We start from the raw sequence: 24,997 nt of genomic DNA, 5'->3' as shown, positions 1-24,997 counted from the left end.
TCAGGGGTACAGTGCTTGCCTAGCATGTACAAGGCTCTAGATTTGATCTCTAGTACTGCCAAACAACCCCAACACACATGGCATTCTAGAAAAGGTAGTGTTATGGAGACAAGAAAAAGATTAGCAGTTATGAAGGGTTAGTGGGGAGGGATGAATAGGCGGAGCACAGGGGATTTTTTATTTTATGCCACTGTAACAATGATTACATGTCATTGTACACTTGTCAAAATTCATAGACTAAACAATACCAAGCATGAACCCTAATGTAAACTAAGGACTTTGGGTAATAATGAAGTGCTACTATGCGTTCAACGATTTGTGCCAAATGTACAATCTGGTGTGGGATGTTGACAGTGAAGAGACTGTGTGTTTGTGAAGATGGGGTGTATGAGAACTCTCTACTTCCTGCCTAAATTTTTTGAGAACCTAAAACTCACCTAAAAAATAAAGTTTATTACTACAAAAGACAAAGATATTTTTGAACCTCTTAGTTCAGGTTCAGTATATAGAATAGTAAGACCACTGCGGTGAAAAGTTCCTAAGACCCCACTAAAGCAGCCAGTCAGCTCATCTATGGCTTTACCACAGCTCCCGCCTACACCTGGAAATAGACTCAGGTGTCACCTTGCCCGAGGCTACTTGGGGAAGCGGCTCAATCCCTGCAAAAGCAGTGAAAAAAAGGGAAAGAGAACAGGAGAATAGTAAATGAAGCCAAAAAGCTCACAAGTGGAAACTAAGATTTTATTACCTGTATAAGTATAGATTGGTATTTAATTATCTTAATGAAGCATAATATGTTAAAGAACATGTTCTAAAAGACCTACTTTTATTATCAAGTATATACAAATAAATTAAACATACTTAGAATTAAGCCCTTTTTAGAATTAAAAAATTGAAGTAGCATAGTAAAAATGATTACTTACAGTTATTTTGTTATTATATAATTTATTCACTTGGCAAATGCCATCGTTTTCTTTCTGGATTCCATTTTTAAGTTTTTCTATATCGAAATTAGTATTCAACCACTCTTCCAAAAACTGAGTCATTTCTTTCCTGTTAGATAGTACTTGTTGAAATTCAGTCTTTATACTGGGGAAGTCATTTTCTGAAATATCTTTGACAATTTCCTGTGTGAAAAATAGGTATCGATTCACCTGAACACTAGAAAAATTTTTATCCAAATATATAATAAAATATCACAAAAAGGGGGAAGTATATACTGTATTCTGATTCTTTTTAGTATTTTAAATTAAACTAAGAAATATAATTCTAATTTACAGCTTTAGTCTAGATGTTTGCATAATGAAATTTTGGCAGCATATGGTATGGAGAACTCATCTACAATTTTTTATCTATTAAATCTTCCATAAATCTTGAGTGATTATCACATGAAGTACTTAAGGATGCTGTTCTGTGCACACAGCAGGCCTGCCATGTATGTTGGGAACTGGATGCCAACCTCATACTGCTGGGGAGACCAAGACATTCCATGTGGAGTTGTTGCAATAGAAGGGTTTCTTTTTTCTTTTCTTTTTTTTGGTGGTACTGGGGTTCCTGGAAGCCCTTCTACCTCCGGGCTACACTCCTGAACCTATTTTATATTTTGAAACAGGCTCTCTTAAGCCAGCGTGGCTAGCTTCGAACCTGTGCAATCCTCCTGTCTCTGTCTCCCAAGCACGGGGATTACAAGCGTGCGCCACCACGCCCGGCACGCAATAGAAGGGTTTCTAAAACCCAGTCACAGATGTAAGAGGTTTTGGAAGGCATTTGGAATTCATTCTGGGGCTCTATGAATTCCAACTTGGTAATCTTAAATCTGTTTTCCTGTTTCTCTTGAGGTCTGAAAAGAGGTTAGTTCATTACTTGGTAGTCTGCATGTCTGGCTAGTTGTCACTTTGCAATCTATTTTTAATTTCTGCTAAATGAAGCTGGATTTAAGCTTATTGAAAGGTACTTATCTACTTGATAAAAAAGCCTTAAAATCTAATTAAATCTATTTAAAATAAATTATACCTCAATATGCAGATCCATATTCTGGTTCAATCTGAGGTGCCTTAATTCTTTGGATGGTATGTCATAATCCTGTTGGAGGTGCTGTAGTTTAATCTGCAACTCATTTTGCTTTTCCACTTCATCAATGAAAGCCATTTCAAATTTATTGATGGATTCATGTTCTTCTTCTTTTGTCTTTGTAACATGACTTAACACATACTTGTAGAAAAACAATTTAAAACAAGTTGGAAAATAAAACTTTGATCATATTTAGAGGATGTCTTAACCCTTTGAAACTGAAGTGGCAAGGCATCTCTTACTTATATAAATATAAGCATTTTTTTCCTCAGCAACATGAAAGAATAACATCCAGACCTCTACTTCCACATTTCTGACTTCCCTCAAGTACCTCAAATTTAATGTTTAAAATGTTAGATGGTCTCTTTCTAGTTAATTTGCTATGTGCCCATATTTCTCAGATATCTAAGATTCATTTTTTAACATTCTCTCTGCCCACCTTGCTTGGATAACCAATAAAAAGGTATTGCATACCTAAAAATTTCTGTGTTAAGCATTTGGCTTCAAGGTGACAACAATTTCAATGCCATATGTTTCGTGGACCTCATGAATAAATTCTGGATCCACATCTGATAAGTTCTATGGAAGGATTTTCAGGATCTGAGGAGCAGACTACCTAAGTAGGGGAGATATCTGCTCCTTAATTCCTCACCTTTTACCAGTTCCTAACCTCTTATAATCTACTGTTTTTCCAAGGCACTCAATTTTTTTTGACAAATTGAGGGGCCATCTTCTTTCCACATTCCAGCTCTATGGAGGATGATGATGATTATAATCATTTAGTGGCACTGGGGATTGAACCTAGGGGCATTCTACCCCAAGCTATATTCCTAGCTTTATTTTATTTTGAAACAGGGTCTCACTAGGTTGATGAGAGTCTCACTACTTGCTGAGGCTGTTCTTGAACCTGCGATTTCCCTGTCTCAGCCTCCCAAGTCCTGGGATTACAAGCGTGTGCCACCATGCCCCGCTATCTCTGATGAAGTATTTGCCATTCTTGACTGCCTCATCTTTGATGTATTCTGTTCCACTGACTTTAGGGGTAGCACTTTTGTCTGGCCATCTCTCTTTGATTTTTCTAACTTGGTGTTACCTGATGGACACTGTCTTTGCAGAGTTCTCTTCTTATCCCAAGGCACTTACTCTTCTACTATGCTTTCTAGAGGACCTTTCTCACAGATAATGGACTATTTGTCACCTATATGCTGATACATAGCAAATCTTAGTCCTGATTTTTTCCTATGAAACCTCAGACTCACAATTAAATGCTTAGTATCTCTTCTTGGACATCTTATCATGAATATTTCAACCTTAAAACATCTTGAACTAAATACCAGATCTCTCCTGCTCTATTCATTTTGCTTCTCTTTGTTTTCTCTTTATCTCAGTTAATGGTATCACTACCCACATACCTGGCTCATCACAAATCCTAAGACTCCATCTAAACCTCTCTCCTTACCACTATCAATCACATGAATCTATCATTCTAAAATGCTAAATATTTTAGTCTTGTCTTCGTCCTTATGAAACTTTCCCTAATACCACAGTCACATGTAGTCTCTCATGTGGACCACTGTAATTGCTTCTTGTCTCTTCTTTTAGCTGCTAGGCTTATCTCCCTCCAATACAATTCTTCTTTATCCTATAGTGAAGTACCTACATGGTAATCTCATCTTGTTACTACCACTACTTTTAACTAACCATTGGTTCCTCATCATCTTCAAAATGAACAAGTTGTACTGCTTGAGGCTGGTTTCCACTATAGTCTCCTCTGTAACTTCTTACAGGTGGTATGTCACACAACCTCTACACACTATCGCTGCACTTATCATCTGTTTATATGTCTGTCTCACTCACCAGATTATGAGATCTTTCATGTGTGACTTATATCTGTCTCCTGAGCACCTTGACAGTATGGATCTAGGTGAACAGGTAGAGCTTAGGTTTTGTTGCATGAACAGGAATTGTGTGGACTAAAAATCCTGCACCTACGATTCTCAGACCCACATAATTTTTAAATTTGTAGTAAAAACATTAAATAGCAAATAGGTCAATTTAAAAAATTGGAGTTAAGTACAATAAAATTTATAACTGAAACCTATAGCATTATTTATAAGGATATTACGAAAAGAAGTGGTACCTTAAGTTTCTTCATGACTCTTTGGAATTCCGTGGAACATCTCTGGTTTGCAGTTAAAAGTTTTTGTATCTCTTTGGTTTGTGTGTATGTGAGTGAGAGGTTTGTTTTGACTCTAATTGAAAGCTGTTTTTGGGTTTCAATTTCCTTCTCCAAGTCAACAGACAATCTAGTTAAGCACTCATAATGATTATCCATTTCTGAGTATCTCTTCAGAAGTTTCTAGAGGAAATTAGAATTTATTTGATCTGTTGCTAGATGTGTGACAAAACTTTTACTTTAATTTTGATAGAAAAGAAATAAAGACCTTTATTCTTAAAAATAGAAGAAAACAGTTGTTGATTTGGGATTATAGAAATAATACATAATTATTGTGGAAATAGAAAAGGGTCAAATGTAACACAGTGAACCAGAAACAATTGTTATAATTTTGATGCCTTTTCTTTTTATTTTCTGAACATTTGTGATTTTTTAAATTTATTTTTTATTGGTGCAATGTATTCATACATCATAATGGTATAAAGAAAATACTTTTGTAGACATGCATGCACATATCGCCCAGTTAGCCCCTACCCGATCCCCACCCCATTCCCTCCCCATCCCTCCTTCCCATGCTTGGCTTAGTGGTTGACATTTAGTTTTATAGCGATTTATCCAATATTAACCATGATAATCTCACATAACAGTTTCATTTGTCTGATATCAAGCTTTTGAAACATTTCAATATTTCTTTTTGCTTTCTTTCTTACCAGAGAATATTTTTTCTTTTTTTTAGGTGAAACTATCATACATTTATTTATTTATTTTTCAGAAAAAATCTATCCTGATATGGAATATGGACTCTAAATACCCAAAACAATCTCAAAGAAGAACAAAGCTAGAAGATGTATATTTTCTGATTTCAAACCATATAAAGCTACAATAATTGAAACAGCATAGTACTGCTCTAAAGGCAGATATATAAACCATTTGAGTTAAATAAAAGCCTAGAGATAAATTAACATTTGTGATTTGAGTGAATTCAGTGTAGTACATATTGTGGCTCCAGGCAGAGTGCTAGGTTATGTCTATAGTAGGCAGTGAGTTAGCAGAGAAAATGAGTGGCTAAGACTCAAGCTGCCGTTTGTCAGCTTGGGGCAGCCATTTCACACATTCTTCTGATCTGCCAAGAATCTGTTTCCTACTCCCTTCTCAGACAGTGTTTAGGTTATAGCTTTGCCACTTCTTGGCTGGGGTAGTCACTGGGTGGTCTTCTCAGCTACAGCATGATAGTGACAATAAATGCCACAAAGTTTCCCAGAAGATGATATAAAATACTCAAAATACCTACGTATGTGTGTGTAATCCACAGGTTCCCAAAGTGGGCAATACAGCCACCTCCCACTCCTGAGTGGCAATGGAACGAAATATAGATACATAAAAGAAGCACATTTGCCACTGCATCTTTTTGTTTATTTGTTAAAGAAGGTAGTGGATGGGATGTCCTGCGTAATTTTTTCCCCGTAAAATGGAGGCACTAAGCCATACAAGTTTGGGAACCTCTGTACAGATACACACATTGTAGCTTGAAGGAAATAAAATTGTATAAAATTATTTTAAAATATTTTTATTCCCAATTTTTTTTTTTTTTTTTTTTTTTTTTTTTTTTTTTTTTGGTGGTACAGGGGATGGAACCCAGGGGACTTCTACCTCCAGGCTATACTCCCAGACCTATTTTATATTTTACTTGGAAACAGGGTCTCGCTATGTTGCTGAGAGCCTCACTGAGTAGCTAAGGCTGGCTTTGAACCTGTGTGATCCTCCTGTCTCAGCCTCCCAAGCATGGGCATTACAAGCATGCGCCACCACATCCGGCTAAAGTTTTTTTTTAAATTTTTTATGTGTGTGCTATTGGGGATTAAACTCAGGGGCATTCTACCTCTGAAATATACCCCCAGCTCTTATTATTTTGGAACAGAATCTCACTAAGTTATTAAATGCGAGCCTGGAACCTGTGTCATTCACCTAAGTACTGGGATTATAGGCAGGCACCACTGATCTGGGCTCTACAACCAAATTTTGAACTTAGACTTGGTAAGGTCACATTTTGATTCTCTCAATTTACTAACTGTGTAAAACTTGGAAAACTGTAAACTTCTTCTACGAGCCTTGGTTTCCTTTTTATAAATGGTACAATAAGACATATCTCATGAAGTGAAGCACTAACAGGAGGATCACAGGTTTGCAGCCAGCCTGTTACATAGTGAGGCCCTCCACAAGTTAGTGAATCCCCGGTTCAAAATCAGGAATTAAAAAATAGGGCCGATCCATTGGACGTAGAATGCCCCTGTGTTCAATCTTGTCACACACACACACACACACACACACACACACACACAAAAAAAAAAAAAAAAAAAAATTGAACACGGACTTCTGTCAAGAATGTGCTAAATAAGCCAGACATGATGGTGTACATTTGTAATTCTAGCATTTAGGAGGCTGAGACAGGAGGATCGCAGTTTGCAAAGAGCCTTAGCTACTTAGGCCCTTTGCAACTCAGTGAGACCCTGTTTCAAAATAAAAAGTAAAAAATAGGGTTGGGGGTATAGTTTGGGTGTAGAATGCTCCTGGGTTCCATCCCTAGTATTGGAAAAAAAAAAAAAAAAAAAAAAAAAAAAGAATGTGCCAAATGATTTATAGCCATTAAATAACACAAGAAAGTCCTTTAGAGATCCTATATTCTAATAATGGTGGCAGTGAATCTCTTTGGCCAAGCCACTGTCATCTCTGCCCGGATTATGGAAATTAGATTTTCAGACAGTCTTTCTGCTTCTACTCAACTTCTGATAAATGATCAGATTTCACTTTTAAAAAGTAAATCAAGTCATTTCTCTCATGTGGTCAATACTCTCCAGTGAATCTCCATACCACTCATAGAAAACCCAAACCCTTTCAAGAACCCTGTTTGCCTCCTCTCACTAAGCCTGCCCTTATTTCTCACTAGCTACCCCCTGCTGATGCTCCTCCAACAGACCAGGCAGGCTGCTACCTCTGGAGCTCTGTTACTTCTGTCTACACTGCTCTTCCTCCAGATTCCTGCATGGTGTAACTCTTACTCTTTCAGGTATATGTTCAATATCACCTTTCCAGTGAGGCCTTAAAATCGACAAACTCCTGCTCTTTTGATATATGTACATATGTATCATACACAGCGTAGCTGTACCAGATTAAAATGTTCAGAAAAATACTAGGTGTTATCCTAGTCATCCCACCCAGGTACTTCCAATTCAACTTTAGGCCTCAGGAAGCCTTTGAAAGGTACCAGCATACATGTGTGGTTTTAGCCACGCACTTACTTTTATCCTCAAGCACTTTTCTCTCAGGGTTTCTATAAGGTGCTGTTCTCCATCACATGGTAAGCTTTCATGTTTCACTATCTCACTGTGGTTCTGATGGTCCTGGTACAAAGAAATAAAATCAGATATAACTATCCATGTATAATGTCTAATAATATACTTTATTACATTTTTTATATCAAGTTTTGATAATGAAATTATTATACTAGTAACAAAATGACGACGAAATGATAAAGTACCACCAAGTCTTGTAGTGAGCAACCTCAGCTTACTGTGGAAAGAAAATGGAAGAACCACATATTTTCTTGAAGAAAGGATTTGTTCTTCATAGTTGCAAACTAGGTTTTAGATTTATTTCTGATTCCTAATTTTTGAATCTCTGCATTAAAATTATTGCGTAGGGGTTAAATCAGTGATGTGTACATTTGTACACACAAGTTTTTTACCACAATATGATGTATGAATATAATGTACCAATAAAAATTAAAGAAAAAATTATTGCTGTCAACTAAATATACTAGTAAAATCATTTGTACTGTCTATGGTGTTCTAAGCCTTATTCAGGTATTCTTCTCAACACCTTGGAACAGAAATTTAATACTTGTTTATATGCTTTCTGATTAAATAATATGAAACAGAAAATCCATTTTGTCCTACTTGTTTAACTTGTATACGGTAGAACACAATAATTAATATTAACATTAGGATGACTAATGTTTAATAAATATTTGTTGAATGAGCTAGGAGAGGTGGCACATGCCTTCTGTAATCCTAGTTAATATTTGGGAGGTTGAGATAGAAGGATTACAGATTTAAGGCCAGCCTCAGTAAATCAGTGAGATTCTCAGCTATCCAGCAAAACCCTGTTTCAAAAACAAATAAATTAAAAGGTAAAAAGAGCTGTGAGTGTAGTTCAGAAGTAGAACACCCCTGGGCTCAACCCCCTAAACACACACACACACACACCTCTTTATAAATTTATTTAGGAACCACATAAAGATGATTCCCAAGTATTGAGTTTTTCTGTTAAAAATAAAAAACATTTTTTACAAATATATTTCATAGTTATTTGCTTGAACTTCCTGTTACTCATTAGAGGATTCAATTAGCCTTCTTATTCGAATATCTATAGTCATACCAGAAAAACTTTTAGTATTCATCTTGCCTTTTTCCTTTTAACTTTAGCAGCAAAACCCATTTCTAGAACACTATCAAGAGGTATAGAAATGAGATATTTAATCTTTACAAAACTAATACTTCAAATATTTTTCATTTTGAATGTTATTTAAAAAACTTAGAAAATTGTAAAGAAAAATAATCTGATTTACTTAATAAATCCTAAAAATGAAAACAAGTGATATTTTCTAAAATCTATTTTGCCCTTTTAAAAAAATGTATTTCAAATTTGTGTGAAAATTACAGTGTTTTCCCACTAATCTTTGCTATACACAGAAAATTTCAGAAAACAAAAACAAAAACCCACACTGACACCCTTTATAAAAAAAGTTTGATTCTTACAAATAGTTACTAGATGGGGGAAGATTCTGAACTCACTCTAGCTATCATTTTTCTTATGATTTCTCTGAACTGGTCTCTTTCCACTTTGAGAGACTCTTTTATCCTCAGCTCATCATTCCTTTCTTTAGCTACAGTTCTGATTTCTTCAAGATTTTCATGAGATTTCTTAGTTAAGCACAAGTTATTCATATCCACACTTTGCACAGATAAATATGGGGCCTCAAATAGATTCTTCAGTTGTTTCATTTCATTCAATTTTTTATTATATTTACTGACATCTTCTTTCACTTTAACTTGAAGCTCTTTTTTCTGAAGTTCTTGGATCTTGAGATAATTATAAAATAAGTTAGAATGCAAACAAAATTCTTCCAAGGAAGGAAAATAGCATCTATTTATTATACATCTACCCATATACAAGTTGGGTATCCCTTAACTGTTTGATGCAAAAGTGTTTCAGATTTTGGGAATATTTACATAGATTTTACCCGTTGAGAATTCCTGATCTGAATGAAAGTATGAAATCTGAAAGTTTCTGAACCTCATATTGCTGCACAAGACATTTTATTTATTTTTTTTGTTTTTTGTGGGTCTGGGGAAACCCAGGGGCATTCACCTCCAAGTTATATCCCCTGCCCTATTTTTTATTCTTTATTCTGATTTCAGATTTTTGGATTATGGATGCTGTATTTATAGCTTTCTCTGTATCATTTCTAAATAGAAAAACAAAACATTACCTTTTCCTGTAATTCAGCTTTTGATTTATCTAAATCCTTTTGAATATTTGAAATTTGAATTGTTGTTTCTGAAACTTTCTTTTTGAATTTGTCAATAGTTTCTTGTTGTTCTTTTAAATGCATATGAGCGATTTTTAATTCTTGTTCCATTTCCAGATCCTTTAACATTAGAAGAGAGAAATATGATGATATATAGGAATACTACTTTTTCATAATGATTATCTTAACCATAACGTGAAATAAATGCATACTCAGTTAAGAACAATACTGAAGGCACAAGTTCCCATTTTAGTCCTGTTCCCTGCTAACCTACACTACTTGCTTCTCTCCTTTCGTATTACTCAGATTTAAATTTTTGCGGTCCCAGGAAGGAACCTAGGGGCATTGAACCTCCGAGCTACACCCCAAGCCCTATTTTTTCATCCTTTTATTTTATTTTATTTTTATTTTTTATTTTTGGTGGTACTGGGGTTCCTGGAAGCCCTTCTACCTCCAGGCTACACTCCCAGACCTACTTTTTATACTTTTTTATTTGGAAACAGGGTCTCATAAGCCAGCGCGCGCGGCTGGCTTCGTACCTGCGCGATCCTCCTATCTCTCCCTCCCAAGTGCGGGGATTACAAGCGTGCGCCACCACGCCCGGCCGATCCTTTTATTTTTAAAACAGGGTTTCACTGAGTTGTGAAGGGCCTTGCTATGTAGCTGAGGTTGTCTGCAAATCATGATCCTCCAGTCTCTGCCTCCCGAATGCTGGGTTTACAAGTGTGCACCACCATGCCCAGCTTGGACATCTTTTTAAACCAGTATTACACAGATTGACCTATTAAAAGTAATCCTATTACTAGGATTAGCATTGGTGGCTTAAGAGACCCTGTTTCCAAATAAAATATAAAATAGGTCTGGGAGTGTAGCCCGGAGGTAGAAGGGTTCCAGCCCCAGTACCACCACCGCCACCACCAAAAAAGAAAAAAAAAAAAGAAAAAAAAAAAAAAAAGAAATGCTTGTTTACTGGATAGGACACGACTCACTTTTGCCAAGGTTTCCCGTAGGGTTTCCTTAAGCTGGTCTCTCTCCAACTTGAGCTCCTCTTCTATTCTCCTTATGTTATCTATTTCTTTCATTACAGAATTCATTTCTTGAAGGTTTTCATGAAGTTTCTGAGCCAAATTTAAATTCTCCATTTCTATTTTAGCCATATTTAAACTTTGGTCCTTGAGTTTCTTCTGTGTTTTGCTGATGTCTTCTTTTAACTTAAAAAGCTGATGTTCATTTGCCTTAAGTTCTTGAATCTTAAAATAATTACAAAAGGTATATTAGGATATAGACTTTAAAGGAAGAATAATAGTTCCTAAAAATGATTAAGCAATAGTCTTCCCATGTTATTACTAATATCCTGCATAATTAATACAGAATTATTTTTTCTTTTAAGGTATATTATACATAAAGTATAATAATAATCTTAAGTGGGTAGCTGATTATTTTTGATACATGCATATATCTATAAAACTATAACCTATATCAAATTAGAGAACATTTCTAGCACTCCATAAAGTTCCTTCTTACCTCTTTGAAGTCTAGAGGTACTCACTATTCTTTATACATCCTTGGTTATTTTTGCTTGATTTTGAGCCTATGTATGACATTGTATTTATATATGAGTTGATTTTAGTTTTTCAGCATTTTGAATAAAGTTGCTGTGGACATTTTTATACATGTCATTTTGGAGAAGTATGTAGTCTTTTTGGGTATATACCCAAGCAGTAAGAAAGCTAGGCTTTAAGACAGGCATATAATCAGCATTTAATAAATAATGCCAAACTGTTTGCGATGTGGCTGGGCCATTTTACATCCCCAAAGGTTTTACTTATGTATAAGTAAATCAGATATCCACTGGGTCCCTCCCTTTCCCACAAAAATTACCTTTTCTTGTAATTTATCATTTGAATTTTCTAAATCTGCTTTCATATTTGTTATATCATCAGTCTTCTCAGAAACAATCCTTCTGAGTTTATCAATAGTTTCTTTGTGCTTTTTCAGATCCATGCGAACAATTCTTAGTTCCTCTTGCTTTTTCAGATCCTTTTAAGAACAGTGGTATCTCTTAATGTTAACTAGTATTTTTTTAAATGAAGTGATAAATTTTCTTAATAAACATAACATTTTTAGTTCTTAATCTACACCTGTTGTTAGAAAGTCATAAGCTTTCTCTTCCTGTTCTCATATCCCCATACTCTACTCCTACTTTCAGAAGCAAATGCATTACACATATACTATTAGCAGCTTGCTTCCCCCTTAAGGGTAACCTCAGGTTTCTAAATAGGACATTCAAGTCTTTTACTTTTTTAGGGGATGCACTGAATTTGACATATTGCTCTGTGTACACGCATGTGTGTGCATTTCTTTATTTAAGCAATTGAGAATCCATAAAGAAAATGCTGGTTCCACAATTTATGAAATTTTTTAGGATAATAATACTAAATTATCTGCCTAGGATCCTATCATTCCACTCTTTTCAAACAGTATCACTTATTTCAAACAAGGGCTCTTTGCCAAGGAGTGGAAGTGCGAGGGAACAGCACACTTACTTGCCAGGAAGGGGAATGAGTGCAACTTACTTTTGCTTCTATTTCTCTAAGGCTTTCCTTCAGTTGGTCTCGTTCCATTTGGAGAGTTTCCTCCATAATTTTTAGGCCATCCTTCTCCTCAGTAATAAATCTTATTTCTTCAAGGTGTTCATGAAGTTGCTGAGTCAACCTTAACTTTTCACTTTCTATATTCTCCAGAGTTGATTTCTGTGATTCTAGTTGCTTCTCCAATTGCTCTGTTTGATATACTGTTTCCCTGAGATCATTTTTTACTTGAAGAAGTTGATGTTCTTTTTCCTGAAGTTCTCCAATCTTGAAATAATAATGCAGTAAGTTAGGATATTGAAGATATACAAAGAAAGCCTAATAACAGTTTCAAAACTGAATAGGCAAGTCTTCACTTGTCTTCAATTTCAGGCTAGTTCATAACCTATTTCATTACAAAAAAAAATTCAAACTCTCAGTTTCTCAAATAACAACTTAAAAAAAAAATACCTGTGCTTTTAAGGCTGCATTTGTGTTTTCTAAGTCCATTTGCATATTCGATATTTTATTTGTTTTCTCAGAAACAATGCTTCTTAGTTTATCAATAGTTTCTTGGTGCTCTTTCAGATGTATGTGAGCAATTCTTAATTCCTCTTGCTTTTGCAAGTCCTTTATTATTAGAGAAAGAAAAATCAAACTTTGAGAGTAATGCAATTCACAGTATACAAAGGTAGAGGGTAATAAGTAAAAATCCCCTTCTGAGGCTGATGAGTCTTCATCCCCTGCTTTTGAATGTCAACACATACTCTAGGTATACTATTCTGCAACTTACTCTTTTCCCTAACAAGACCCTTACCAACTCAGCACTGTATTTCTATCTTATTTTTTATCTATGACGCAGTAGTCTATGAACTGAACAGGCTTTACGTATTTAACCAGTTCCCTCCCAAAGGAAGGCAGTTAAGAGTTTTCTTTTTTTTGCCTGCTCTAGCCATCAACCGTCTAACTATATCTATCATATATCTAGTTATTTTTGTGGTACTATGGATTAAACCTCGGACCTTATGCATGCAAGGCAAGTGCTCTTCCACTGTGCTACACCCTCAGCCCTGCTGACTCTATTATTGTAATTTACTGAAATGAATTCCTTCTACACAATGAATATCTCTGCACAGTTCTACATATGTGTGCAAGTCAAATAACTACTTACAACTGGATTCTAGGACCAGTTTTATTATTCCAACTCTATGGCCCATTGTTCTTTTAGAATACCAGGTCACAGTCACTAGTTGGAGGAAAGGTGGTAACTTACTTTATTTTGGTACTAGGGATTGAACTGAGGGTGTTCTACCGCTGAGCTATACCCCCAGCTCTTTTTAAATTTTTTTTTTTTTAATGTTGAAACAGGGTCTCGCTATGTTGCTGAGGGTAGCCTCAAACCCATGATCCTCCTGTCTTAGACTCCCAAGTACTGGGATTATAGGTGTACACCACTACACCTAATGGTAACTCACTTTAGATAGGGTTTCTTTTAGGTTTTCCTCAAGCTGGTCTCTCTCTACTTTGAGAGTCCTTTCGGTATTTCTAAGGTCATCTCTTTCTTTTGTTACAGATCTAATTTCTTCCAGGTTTTCATGGAGTCTCTGAGTCAACTTTGAATTCTCCATTTCTATATTTTCCAGAGTTGACTTCTGGGTTTCCAATTGCTCTTTCAAGTGTTCCACTTCACACATTCTTTCCTGAGTCTCATCGACAACTTTTTTCTTGAAACATCGATCTTTTTCCTGAAGTTCTTGGAGCTGAGTAAATAACATGTTAGGGTATAGGCAGAATTTTTAGAAAAAGAAAGACTCACTCTTAAAATAATGCAAACACCTTTATATTCTAGTCTAATGTAGATACTACTTTCTTTCATAAGGCATTCAGGATCATAATGACTAGATGCCATTTTCTAATTTAACAAGATCTACTTTTTTCTATGACTTAACATTTAAATTTTCCAAATCCTGAATATTTGCTGCTTGATTTGTCTTCTCTGACATATTTTTTGTCCTTGTAGTTTCTTGGCACTCAATGGGATGAATTTACGCTGCTTTTAGTTCCTCTTTTGTTTACTTTACAATTAGAGGAAAATTAATAAAACAACAGGAACACCACTACAATAAGTAAACTCTATTTTTGTTTCCAAAAAAATTTGGAGAGGAAGACTTACTTTAGCTACAGTATCTTTAATGTTTTCTTTCAGGTGCTCTTTTTCCATCTGAAGGGCCTCCTGACCTCTTCTCAGTTCATCTCTTTCCTTAATTATAATTTTTATTTCTTCTTGATTTTCATCAAGTCTCTTACTCAACTCAAGTCTGTTGCTTTCTACACTTTGTAGCATTGACTCTTTGGTTTTGAGAAGTTCTTTAAATTGTTTCAGTTCATTCATTATTTCTTGAGTCTCATTTATTTCTTTTACATTGATAAATTGTTCCTGTTTCTCATAAAGCTCTTGGATCTTAAAAGTAAAAAAAAGTTACTAGCCAAAAGCATACACACACACACACACACACCCTACATTTTAAGGAAAAACAAGAACTAGGTTGCTTTCCAAAATAATTTAGTATGTAAACAGTAGTCTTCTAGTTAGCGGTTTCTTTCAAGTTTCCTCCCACTGTTCCTCACCCTTAATTTACCTTATTCTGTAATTCATCATTGGTGGTTTCTAGTTCCTTTTGAATGCTTGATATTTCAGATTCCTTCTCTGAGAGACTTACTTTCAGTGCATCAATAGTTTCCTTTTGTTCTTTTAGGCTACAACGAGCAACTTTAAGTTCCTCTTCATTTTCTAGGTGCTTTATTATTAGAGAAAATTCCAAGAAATTTATAGAAACGTTATAACCATTACAGTATAACTCATAAATAAACAAGGTTTATTAGGAAAATATTTGCTAACAAAATATTTTAAAAAATACATGATGAGAAGATGAAACCTACTTTGGCTACGGCTTCTCTCAAGTGCTCTGTGAGTTGGTCATGTTCTAACTGAAGAACCTCTTGCAGCCTTTGCAGGTCATCTCTCTCCTTGGCTAACATTATCATCTTTTCATGACTTTCTTGAAGTCTCTCAGACAGTGCCAGCTTTTCCATTTCTACACTTAGTAGAGCTGAATCTTTGGCTCTGAACTGCTCCTTCAATTGTTCCATCTCGCTCATGATTTTGGTAGTGTCATTATCTTTTTGTTGCATATTGAAGCACTGTTCTTGTTTGTCTTGAGCTTCTTGGCTCTTAAGAGAATCATAAAACATGAGTTGACACCAGTGGTATTTTAGGGGCAAATAAATCAGCACACTTTTTGAAATAAGGCAGAATTCAGTGACTCATGTACAGAGCAATTTTTTCCATTCTCCCATTCTTCAGGCTTTAACACATTCTTATCCAAGACTTATTATCCAATAGGATGTGTTGTCAGCATCCTATTAGAGGCTGAGACAAATTAGTGAGACTTATGACTTCTATCTTTTGGAGACTTACACTTTCGGGGGAAAGACCTGATCTTACCATTACCAAACAGAGGTATTAGACATTAGTGTCAAATCTATGTATTTTGAGTGTGTAGGAAGGGTCTCCCAGGGAACAAAAAATTTCAGTTGAGATCTGAAGACTGAGATGTACAAAGTGAAGGAGGGGGTGTGTATTTATTTGCATGAAAATACTGTATTTGAAAGCCATGAGACAAGAAAATGCAGATGAGTATAACCAAAACACAAACAGCAAGAGTAAGCTGCAGCAAGGCTAGAAACCAGTGAGGTCTGGGTGCAGGACCTGGCAGGCCACGTGAAAACTTTGATCTTTTTTTCAAGAGTAACAATAAAACATTAAAAGGAATTAAGAAGTAAAGATCACTTGGGCTCAGAAATGGGAGTATATTAGGTAAGTGTAAGAATGAATGTGGGGAGACCAATTAGGAGGCTGTTGTAGAAAGCTAGAGAAATAACAGTGACCTTGGATTAGGGTGGCACCAATGTGGAGGGAAAAGAAGAATTCTAATACATGCACATGCACACACAGCAAAATCAACGAGATTTGGAGACGTGACATGTAAAGTGAGGGGGAGGAAGGGATACCGACAGGGATACTCCAAGTTTCTGCCTGGAGTAACAAGGAAAAGAGCAGTACCTTATGAAATGTTAGACAAACAGGTTAAAAGAAGGAAATTAAGGACTCATTTTTGGCTCTACCCCTTTATGTAATTTAGCACCGTTTCCTCTAAATTGTTTTTGAAGCCGGGCGTGGTGGCACACGCTTGTAATTCCTGCTCTTGGGAGGCTGAGACAGGAGGATTGCACAGGTTCAAAGCCAGCCTCAGCTACTCAGTGAGGCTTCCAAGAACTTAGTGAGACCCTGTTTCCAAATAAAATATAAAAAAGGTCTGGGAGTATAGCCCAGAGGTAGAAAGCCTCTGGGTTCCACCCCCAGTATCACCAAAAAAAAAAAAAAAAAAAAAGTTTTTTGAATATTTAAGAAATTGTCTTCTCACAAAGATTTTCTGTTTCAATTGTTTGCTCAATAGAATTCATGAGCAATTTAAAATTATTCTGTTTTCAATCATTTCACGATTAAGACATTTAAAGAAATTTGGCAGTAGCATTTAACTACAATACAACTCTTTTCTAAAGATTTCTTTTGTGATAAAATACTCAATGGGAAAAAATAAAAAACTTACTTTAGCCAAAGTTTTGCTAATGTCTTCTTTCAGCTGGTCACATTCAGCTTGAAGTGCTTCTTTTAACATTTTAAGATCATCTCTTTCCTTAGTTAGAGCTGTTACCTCTTTCTGACTTTCTTGAAGTTTCTCGGTCAGCCTGAGCCTTTCTATTTCAATGCTTTTTGATGTTGTTAAATCCGTGGTTTTGGATTGTTCTTCCAAAAGCTCTAATTCATTCATTGTCTCTTGAAGTTCATTGACTTCCTTCACATTATGAAGTAGCTCTTGTCCTGCATGAAGTACTGGGACCTTGTGACATTCATAAAATACCAATATTACAATCTGGAGATTAAAATTTTCCCCCCTGGTGGTGGTAGAAATTGAACAGAGGGCCTTGCGCATGCTAGGCAAATGCTTTATCACGGAGTTATGTCCCTATCCCTTACCAACATATTTTAAAGGAGAAAGATCAGGATATTTCCCATAGGAATTAAAGTGACCTTGAATCCTCATGGCCTACTTTGCATCACAAGCTTCTCTTTACTCATTTACCCTGGTTTCCTACTGAAGCTACTCATGCCTTTGTGCTAGTCACACTCTGTCATAATTTTCTTTTCAGCTTAAATCCAAAGTGAACCAATTCTTATGCTTTGCCAACAAACTGTTAATTCAGTCAGAAGCATGCTTCTTCTTCCATATTGGCTCTCCAATGCTATAAGAAATCATAGTTGAAGAGACTATATCGCAACGAATATATGGTCCCCACCTTCAGATGGGACATCCATGCTACTTTTCAACTTCTGTGTGTGTACAGTGACTTCTCTTTCTCCTGATCATTACTGGTACCATTTAATTTTCCATGTCATATTTCTGCAAGTATGATACTGGAATTGAAGGATTTTATAATATGCCTACATTGTCCTGTCTATTCCTATTGTTTCAATTCTTGGTACAGAGGGAGCATTTAATTTAGGTTGGTCCAGTTACCCAGTCTTTCGTTTTCTCCCTAGCATTTCCCACTGTCTGATGTTATCTTATTCATTTGGTTGCTTATTTGTCAGCTAGCTCCTTTCACCACAAATGGGTAATGATTTTGTCTACCTTGTCCCCATTGTATTTCTGAAACAGAGGACTATGCCTATCACAATGCAGTTAATGAATACTTACCAAATAAATGAACAAAGCATAACTTAGTCACTACTTATTGCTTATCTTTTCTTTTTTAAATATAATTTTGCCTTTATTGCTCCAAAACAAATACCTTTTTATATAATTGTATATTTAATTTTTTATTTTATTTTCTTTTTTATTTTTATGTGAAACATATTGAAAATAGCATACATTCAGACTAAGGGGAGGAGGGAAGAAGGCTGAAGTTGATTAATGTTGGTGCTACATCTGAATATGTGTAAAAGTATGAATATAGCATGGTTAACTTGAACACTCATTGTTGCGGGGGGGGAGGCAGCACCAAGCACAGTCTGCTTATCTTTTCTATAAAGGAAAAAACAAGCAAAGAAGTGACAAAGTACAGAAGGAAGAAGTCATACCCTTTCTTGTAATTCAGCATTAGATTTTTCCTCTTGGGTATTTATTACTTGAGCTTCCTTCTTAGAAATGGTTCTTCTTAGTTCATCAATAGTTTCTTGGTGTTCCTTTAGATGCATATGAGCAATGTTTAGTTCTTCCTTTGTTTGTAGGCCCTTAATTAGAAGTGAAATTTAAAGAATATTATAAGAACATTATTCTGACTTGCCTCTTTCTTTCTAATTGACTCAGTTTAAAAATAAATATTTAAGAGATGAAGAAAAAGGGCATGACTTACAGTAGCTTCAATTCTGCTTATATATTCTTTAAGTTGGTCTCTTTCTATTTCAAATGACTCCTGTAATTCCTTTAGGTCATTTCTTTCTTTGGTTATGGATTTCAGTTCCTCACAACTGTCATGAAGTTTCTGAGCCAATTCAAGCCTCTCTGTTTCCATATGTTCCAATGTTAACTCTTGGTTCTTTAATTCCTTCTTTAATTTCTCCATTTCATTCATCTTTTTTTGCATCTCGCTCATCTCTTCTTGTATACTGAGAAGTTGTTGTTGCTTTTCTTGGAGTTGTTGGTTCTGAGGACATATAATTTTTATAATTATCATTCTGCTTGTATTTTCTCCAAAATTTTATGTCAAATCATAAATATAGCCCTGCCTACTATCCCAATACAAATAGACAAGCAGATTAGAAATAAACTAACCTTCTAGGCATAGTGTTTATAGTGGGTTAAATATATAAACCTGCCCCCAATTCAGGTCTACCCAGCACCTCAGAATGTGAAATTATTTAGAAACAGGGCTTCTGCAGATATAACTGAGAAGAGATCCTACTGGATTAGAGTAGGTCAATGAGTATGCATTTACAAGAGACAGAAAAGATTGGGCTGGCAGTTCATGCATATAATTCTAGCTACCTGGGAATATGAATCCAAGGAATCTCAAGTTCAAGGAGAGTCTTGGCAACTTAGTGAGACCCTGTCTAACACACACACACACACACACACACACACACACACACACACACAGACACACACGAGGGGCGGGGCAGGCAGAGAGATAAAGAAAAGAAGGCTATCTGAAGATGGAAGTGGAGACTGGACTGATGCAGTGGCAAGGGTAGCCAGGAGATAGCAGAACTACGTCCTCAGAGGGAACACAGTACTACTGACACTTCAATTTTAGACTTCCAGGATTTAAAACAGTCATAGAATAAATTTCTATTGTTAACACCCATCAAGTTTATAGTAATTTGCTATGGCATTCCTATGAACAAGTATAGGTTGGTCAAAGTGGTAAGGTGAAATGAAAATGAAAACCCAAATAAAACAAAACAAATATGGCAAAGCAACTAAGTATACAAATATACCTACCAAATAATTAATTTTCTAGCCTTCTTAAAATGTTTTACATAATTTATTTTTATTTTTAATAAGATGCTTAAGAGGTGGCCCAAACAAATGCAGAGGCATTAATTTCCATAGATTATTATTTATAAGGTTTTAGTAAATCTGATTAGGTGAGATAGTGAAAGAGATTAGACTTAAGAGAAAACCTAGATTTGGAAAAAAGGTACTAAACCAAACAAAAGAAGCCATAATATTATCTATACTACAAGTGGCATTGCTCTTAGCTTAAGCAGAAAGTTCTCTGTGGTGCACTTGGACAGTAGCAGCGCAGTTGTTATAGGAGTCTTAGGTCTTTTACATATATTATACCCTACTTTTATTAAAGGAGTCATTCAGGAAACTACAAACATCTCAGAGATGGGGATTGTAATAAGCCTCACACTTTAAGGAATCACAAATATACCTTCACATGGGGAGGGACTTCGTTTTGTTGACTAATGCATCTCAAGTACCCAGGACAGTGCCTGGCCCCTGGCAGTCCTATAAATATTAGATGAATGGCTATATCATATTAGTTTAGAAGATACAAGGCTCCTTTTCACCTAAAGATGTTAGATTAATAAAATCCTTACAAGGAATGTAAAGATCACAATATAAATCGAAACTGGGCAAAATATTAGCATATTAACATTTAGATCTGTTCATTTCAGAGTTACATACTATTTCTGCATTTAAGGCTATAATAAAAAAAATTATTTCCTTACTAGAGACAGAACTTAGTAAGAAAAAATGGCCAAGAAGATAACTAAAAATTTACTTTTTCCTTAAGTTTTTCTTCAACTTCTGCTAGTTTCTCACAGGTCCTTGAAAGTTCTTTGTCTTTCTTTGTGGCATGGTTCTTTTCTTGTGCAATTATCTCGTGTTGCTTTTTAAGCTCATCTCTGAGAATTCTTAATTCTTCCTGATTTTCAATGGTCTAGAATTAAAAGAAATTAAAATAAATAACATTAGCTTATAATTATGAAATCTGGCAAAACCCAGCATTTACCTTAGTCTATAAATGAAAAAAAAAATCAAGGTAAACTATATAAGAACTAACATAGAGACAAGAGCCTTTAGTCATATAAATACAAGAATCTGCATTTTACGCTGTTTCTTTATTGTTCTCTTTACACACACACACACACACACACACACACACACACACACACACACACACACACACATTTTTTGGGTAGTACTGGTGATAGGACCTTTCTACCTCTGGGAGACACTCCCAGACCTATTTTATATTTTATTTGGAAACAGGGTCTCTTAAGCCAGTGTGGCTGGCTTCAAACCTGTGTGACCCTCCTGTCTCCGCCTCCCAAGCGCGGGGATTACAAGCTTGTGCCACCACGCCTGGCGTTCAATTTATATTCTGATCATGAGAACTAGCATTAGATTTGCCATTCTATTATGAAAGCTTAGGTTATTTTTCTCCCTAAATCAAGAGATCATTTCTAAGATTTCATCGACTGAAAATGAGACCAAAGTTATGGGTTTTTCATATTCTGGGATGGCTTTCGTTTGATCACTGATGACCAGCAAATGTGAGATGGCAGCTATCCTTTGCTGGCATGATGTGGGTTAATTTGCTATTTAACTCTTACAGTGACACTTTCCGGTATAAGAACAACAACATAACAAGGCAGTGACAATCATAATTTTTGCTGTATGCTTTTTATATTCAGCTCTTTTGACAAATCGGACAATTTCAAGAAACACGGAAAACTAAAACAACATAAAAGGTCAGGATCTACTGGGATCCACAGTGAATTTCTCAACCTAAACAGATTATATTTCCCCTAAATATAGATGCAAAAAGTAAAAATATTGGGAAACATCAACAGTGATTAAAAATAAAGTAAAAAATTATAGCATATACTGCTATATACAGAAATACTTAGAAACACATTTAACAAAGTATGCAAAAGACCTGGACACTTAAAATTTACAGCACAGAGCTGAGAGAGTGGGTAAATTATTGAAGATATATTATAGTCAGTAAGTATATAGAAGAGTGTTCAATATCCTTAGTTAATTACAGAAAGGCAAATTATAACAAAAAGGCACATATTTATTAGAATGGCCAAAATTAAAAGCATCCAAAATATGAAATGTTGGTAAGGGAACATTACAGCCACCAGAATTATCTTACTTTTGGGGAATAAAAAAATGATAAAATAAATTTGGAAACCATATTAGTCTAATTCTTACCAAGCTAACCATACACTTCTTGTAATTCAGTAATTCAATTTAGGTAAGTATAAGGTAGAGATATTTATTCAAAGTGACCAAACTTTATACTTCTATGAGATACATTTATTGTTCATAAATCATACCTCAATGCTAAATCTTACCATTTCAATATTTTCTTTGAGGTCAGTCTTCAGTTGTTCTTTTTCTGCTGTAATACTTTCTAACATTTGTTGGAGTTCACATTTCTCCTGCATTAAATTACGTATCTTCTGTTGCTCAGTTACCTCATTATCCTTAACATCTGCAGTCAGTGCCTCAGTTTTATCTATGCCACTCATCTAAAACAGAAATACATTAAAGAATTTAAGTAGTACCAACCATTTTAATATTAAGAATAGCCAATCTTATATACTGTTATACACCAGGTACTATTCTTCTATTTTAACAGCTTTAATCTTCACTATACTTTATGAGGTAGGTATTATTTTTCTTATTCTCATTTGGCCAATAAGGAAATAGAAGTGTGTGTGTGTGTGTGTGTGTGTGTGTGTGTGTGTGTTTGGGGGGTGGGGGGGTTAAAGTCACTTGCTCAAGGTCATGCAGAGCAAGGTATATCCTGGTTCTGGAACCAAGCAGTCAATCACCAGTTTGTGCACTTAGACCTGTACACTGAGGAGACTTGGACAGCTATAAATACTATAATTATAACCATGTATGATGGTTTGACCTGACTTTATGTATGCTTATTTATTTCAAAACAGTTACATAATTAAAAGACATATGCCTTTCCTATATACATATCTTCCATAAATATTTTGAAAGTTTCATACTAGTAGTTTTTTTTTTTTTTGACTACCCAAGAAGGAATAAACACTCTTGAATATATTTCCCCCTTCTAGAGTCACCCTTAGCCCTACCCCCAGTATATCTTCATTATTCAGAGTTGAATTCACAACAAACTGGAGGCTTTTAATAAGTTGTGGGCATACTAATTTTTATAGAGACCTATCTCTCTCTCTTTTTTTAATAGCATAATGCATTTTCTGTATATTTTTGGTCCTGGGGATTGAACCCAGAGACATTCTACCTCTGAGGCACAACCCCAGCTCTTTAAAATGTTTTTATTTTGAAACAGTCTCACGAAGTTGTTGAGGCTAGCCTCAAACCTGCAACCCTTCTGCCTCAGCCTCCCTAGTACTGGGATTATAGGCGTGCACTACCATGCCTGGTCGAATATGTATCTTTATGTATTGCTTAAAAAAAATGCTTTAATGATCTATTAATCCTTAAATAAATCATAACCAAAGGTAACCTAGTATATAAACTGTTTGGTAAAAGAAGACAAAGACTGATGTCACAATTATTGGTATAAAATTAGGGTGTCATTCAGCTCCATATTGGCCTCACATTTTTAAAATGTTTTTATAATAATCTATAGTCACATTAGAAAAAGGAAAAAAGCCGTCCAACGATACCAGCTTCACAAAGCCACTATTAGAATTCTGATACATTTCCTTCTAGCTTTTTTCCATTAAAAGATAAAAAAGCTATTATACACTTAATTTATAGATGTAATTTTTTTAGCTTGTAATTTTCACTCATATATGTATTTTTCCATGCTGCAATTTTATATTTAAATGATAATTTTTGGTGGCTGCTTGGTTTTCTAGTGGCTACAGATAAGCCATTCTTAGCTACCCTCCTACTGATAAAATGTGCTTGAACTTTTGACAATGGTGAGCACAGAGCCAACTACTTGAGATGTTAATTCATCTTTTGAGATTGGTTTGTCAAAGAGTTTAATTCAGTTTTTCATCTTTAGCCCTAAAAAAGTACTATAAAAGAATACAAAGCACACTGAAATAGTCTTTTGTAATGACACCCAAGGTATGTTTCAAATCTAAACTCAGCACTGAAATGATTTCAGCTACCATGGTTATATAAGTATAATCTAACAGACCTAATTAATTAAAGGGAAGTCTTATTCTTTATGTAAGAGTAAACTTACTAATTGCAAAATTTAACATTTTTATTGAGACACATTAAAGAAATTGCAGTTCTAGGAAGAGATACATCAAACAGGACTGGAAAAGAATACTGCAAGTGGATTTAGGATAGACTGACCAATGCAGCTTCTCTAGTGCCCAGCTGAACAGAGGGGCCCCTGGGAATGCTTGCTCTACTCTCAATTCCAACATGAACGAGATACCAAAAAGCGAGGGAAAGAAGAGTAAAAGTAGACAAATTTGGCTACATCCAAATTAAAGGTATTTCTTAGAAAACAGAATAATGGTTACTGGAGCCTAGGAGGGGCGTGTGACAGGGTGAGCTGGAGAGAGGATTGATAATGGGTAGACTATGGAAGGAGTGTAGTCAGACAGAAGAAGGAATAATGCTTAATGTTATTCTTTGTGTTTTACAGCACAGCAGAATAAGTATAGATTGCAGCAATTAATAAAATATTTCAAAATAGCCAGTAGAGAGGATTTTGAATGTATCTAATACAATGAAAGGTTATCTGTTTAAGGTGATAAATATCAATTACCCTGATCTAATGATTACACACTGTATAAATGTTTGAAATGTTATACTGTACCACCTAGCAGCTGCAACTGTGTGTGAACTAAAACAAAAGGAGAAAAAAAAGAAAGCAATAAAGCAAAATTAAAAATTTCTATGTGTTAAAATACATAATTTTCAAGGATTAGTAGTATATGACTATAATACCAGTACTTGGGAGGCTGAGACAAGAGGACACATGCTTGAGGCCAGCCTCAGCAGCTAAGTAAGACTCTCAGCAACTTAACAAGAC

At 35.3% G+C, this 24,997-nt stretch overlaps 1 protein-coding gene across 1 annotated transcript in view; it reads right to left on the bottom strand.

Moving 5' to 3' along the window:
• Positions 1-24,997, bottom strand: part of CENPE (centromere protein E) — a gene marked incomplete at both ends in the record, with an annotated part of 74,093 nt that overhangs the window by 19,936 nt on the left and 29,160 nt on the right. Inside the window, 18 exons of the mRNA XM_080698007.1 lie at positions 924-1,127; positions 2,014-2,211; positions 4,211-4,429; positions 7,543-7,644; positions 9,097-9,384; positions 9,795-9,953; positions 10,823-11,083; positions 11,715-11,873; positions 12,875-13,033; positions 13,879-14,163; positions 14,577-14,864; positions 15,043-15,201; positions 15,344-15,634; positions 17,074-17,364; positions 18,606-18,758; positions 18,881-19,171; positions 20,762-20,920; positions 22,347-22,523. Coding sequence (XP_080554133.1) covers positions 924-1,127; positions 2,014-2,211; positions 4,211-4,429; positions 7,543-7,644; positions 9,097-9,384; positions 9,795-9,953; positions 10,823-11,083; positions 11,715-11,873; positions 12,875-13,033; positions 13,879-14,163; positions 14,577-14,864; positions 15,043-15,201; positions 15,344-15,634; positions 17,074-17,364; positions 18,606-18,758; positions 18,881-19,171; positions 20,762-20,920; positions 22,347-22,523 — 3,843 coding nt within the window. The remainder of the gene's footprint in view (positions 1-923; positions 1,128-2,013; positions 2,212-4,210; positions 4,430-7,542; positions 7,645-9,096; positions 9,385-9,794; positions 9,954-10,822; positions 11,084-11,714; positions 11,874-12,874; positions 13,034-13,878; positions 14,164-14,576; positions 14,865-15,042; positions 15,202-15,343; positions 15,635-17,073; positions 17,365-18,605; positions 18,759-18,880; positions 19,172-20,761; positions 20,921-22,346; positions 22,524-24,997) is intronic.

The sequence above is a fragment of the Muscardinus avellanarius genome, assembly GCF_963383645.1.
Source record: "Muscardinus avellanarius genome assembly, chromosome: 6".
Lineage (NCBI taxonomy): Eukaryota > Metazoa > Chordata > Mammalia > Rodentia > Gliridae > Muscardinus > Muscardinus avellanarius.
The sequence above is the reverse complement of the archived record's forward strand: the minus strand, read 5'-3'. Positions and strand labels throughout refer to the sequence as shown.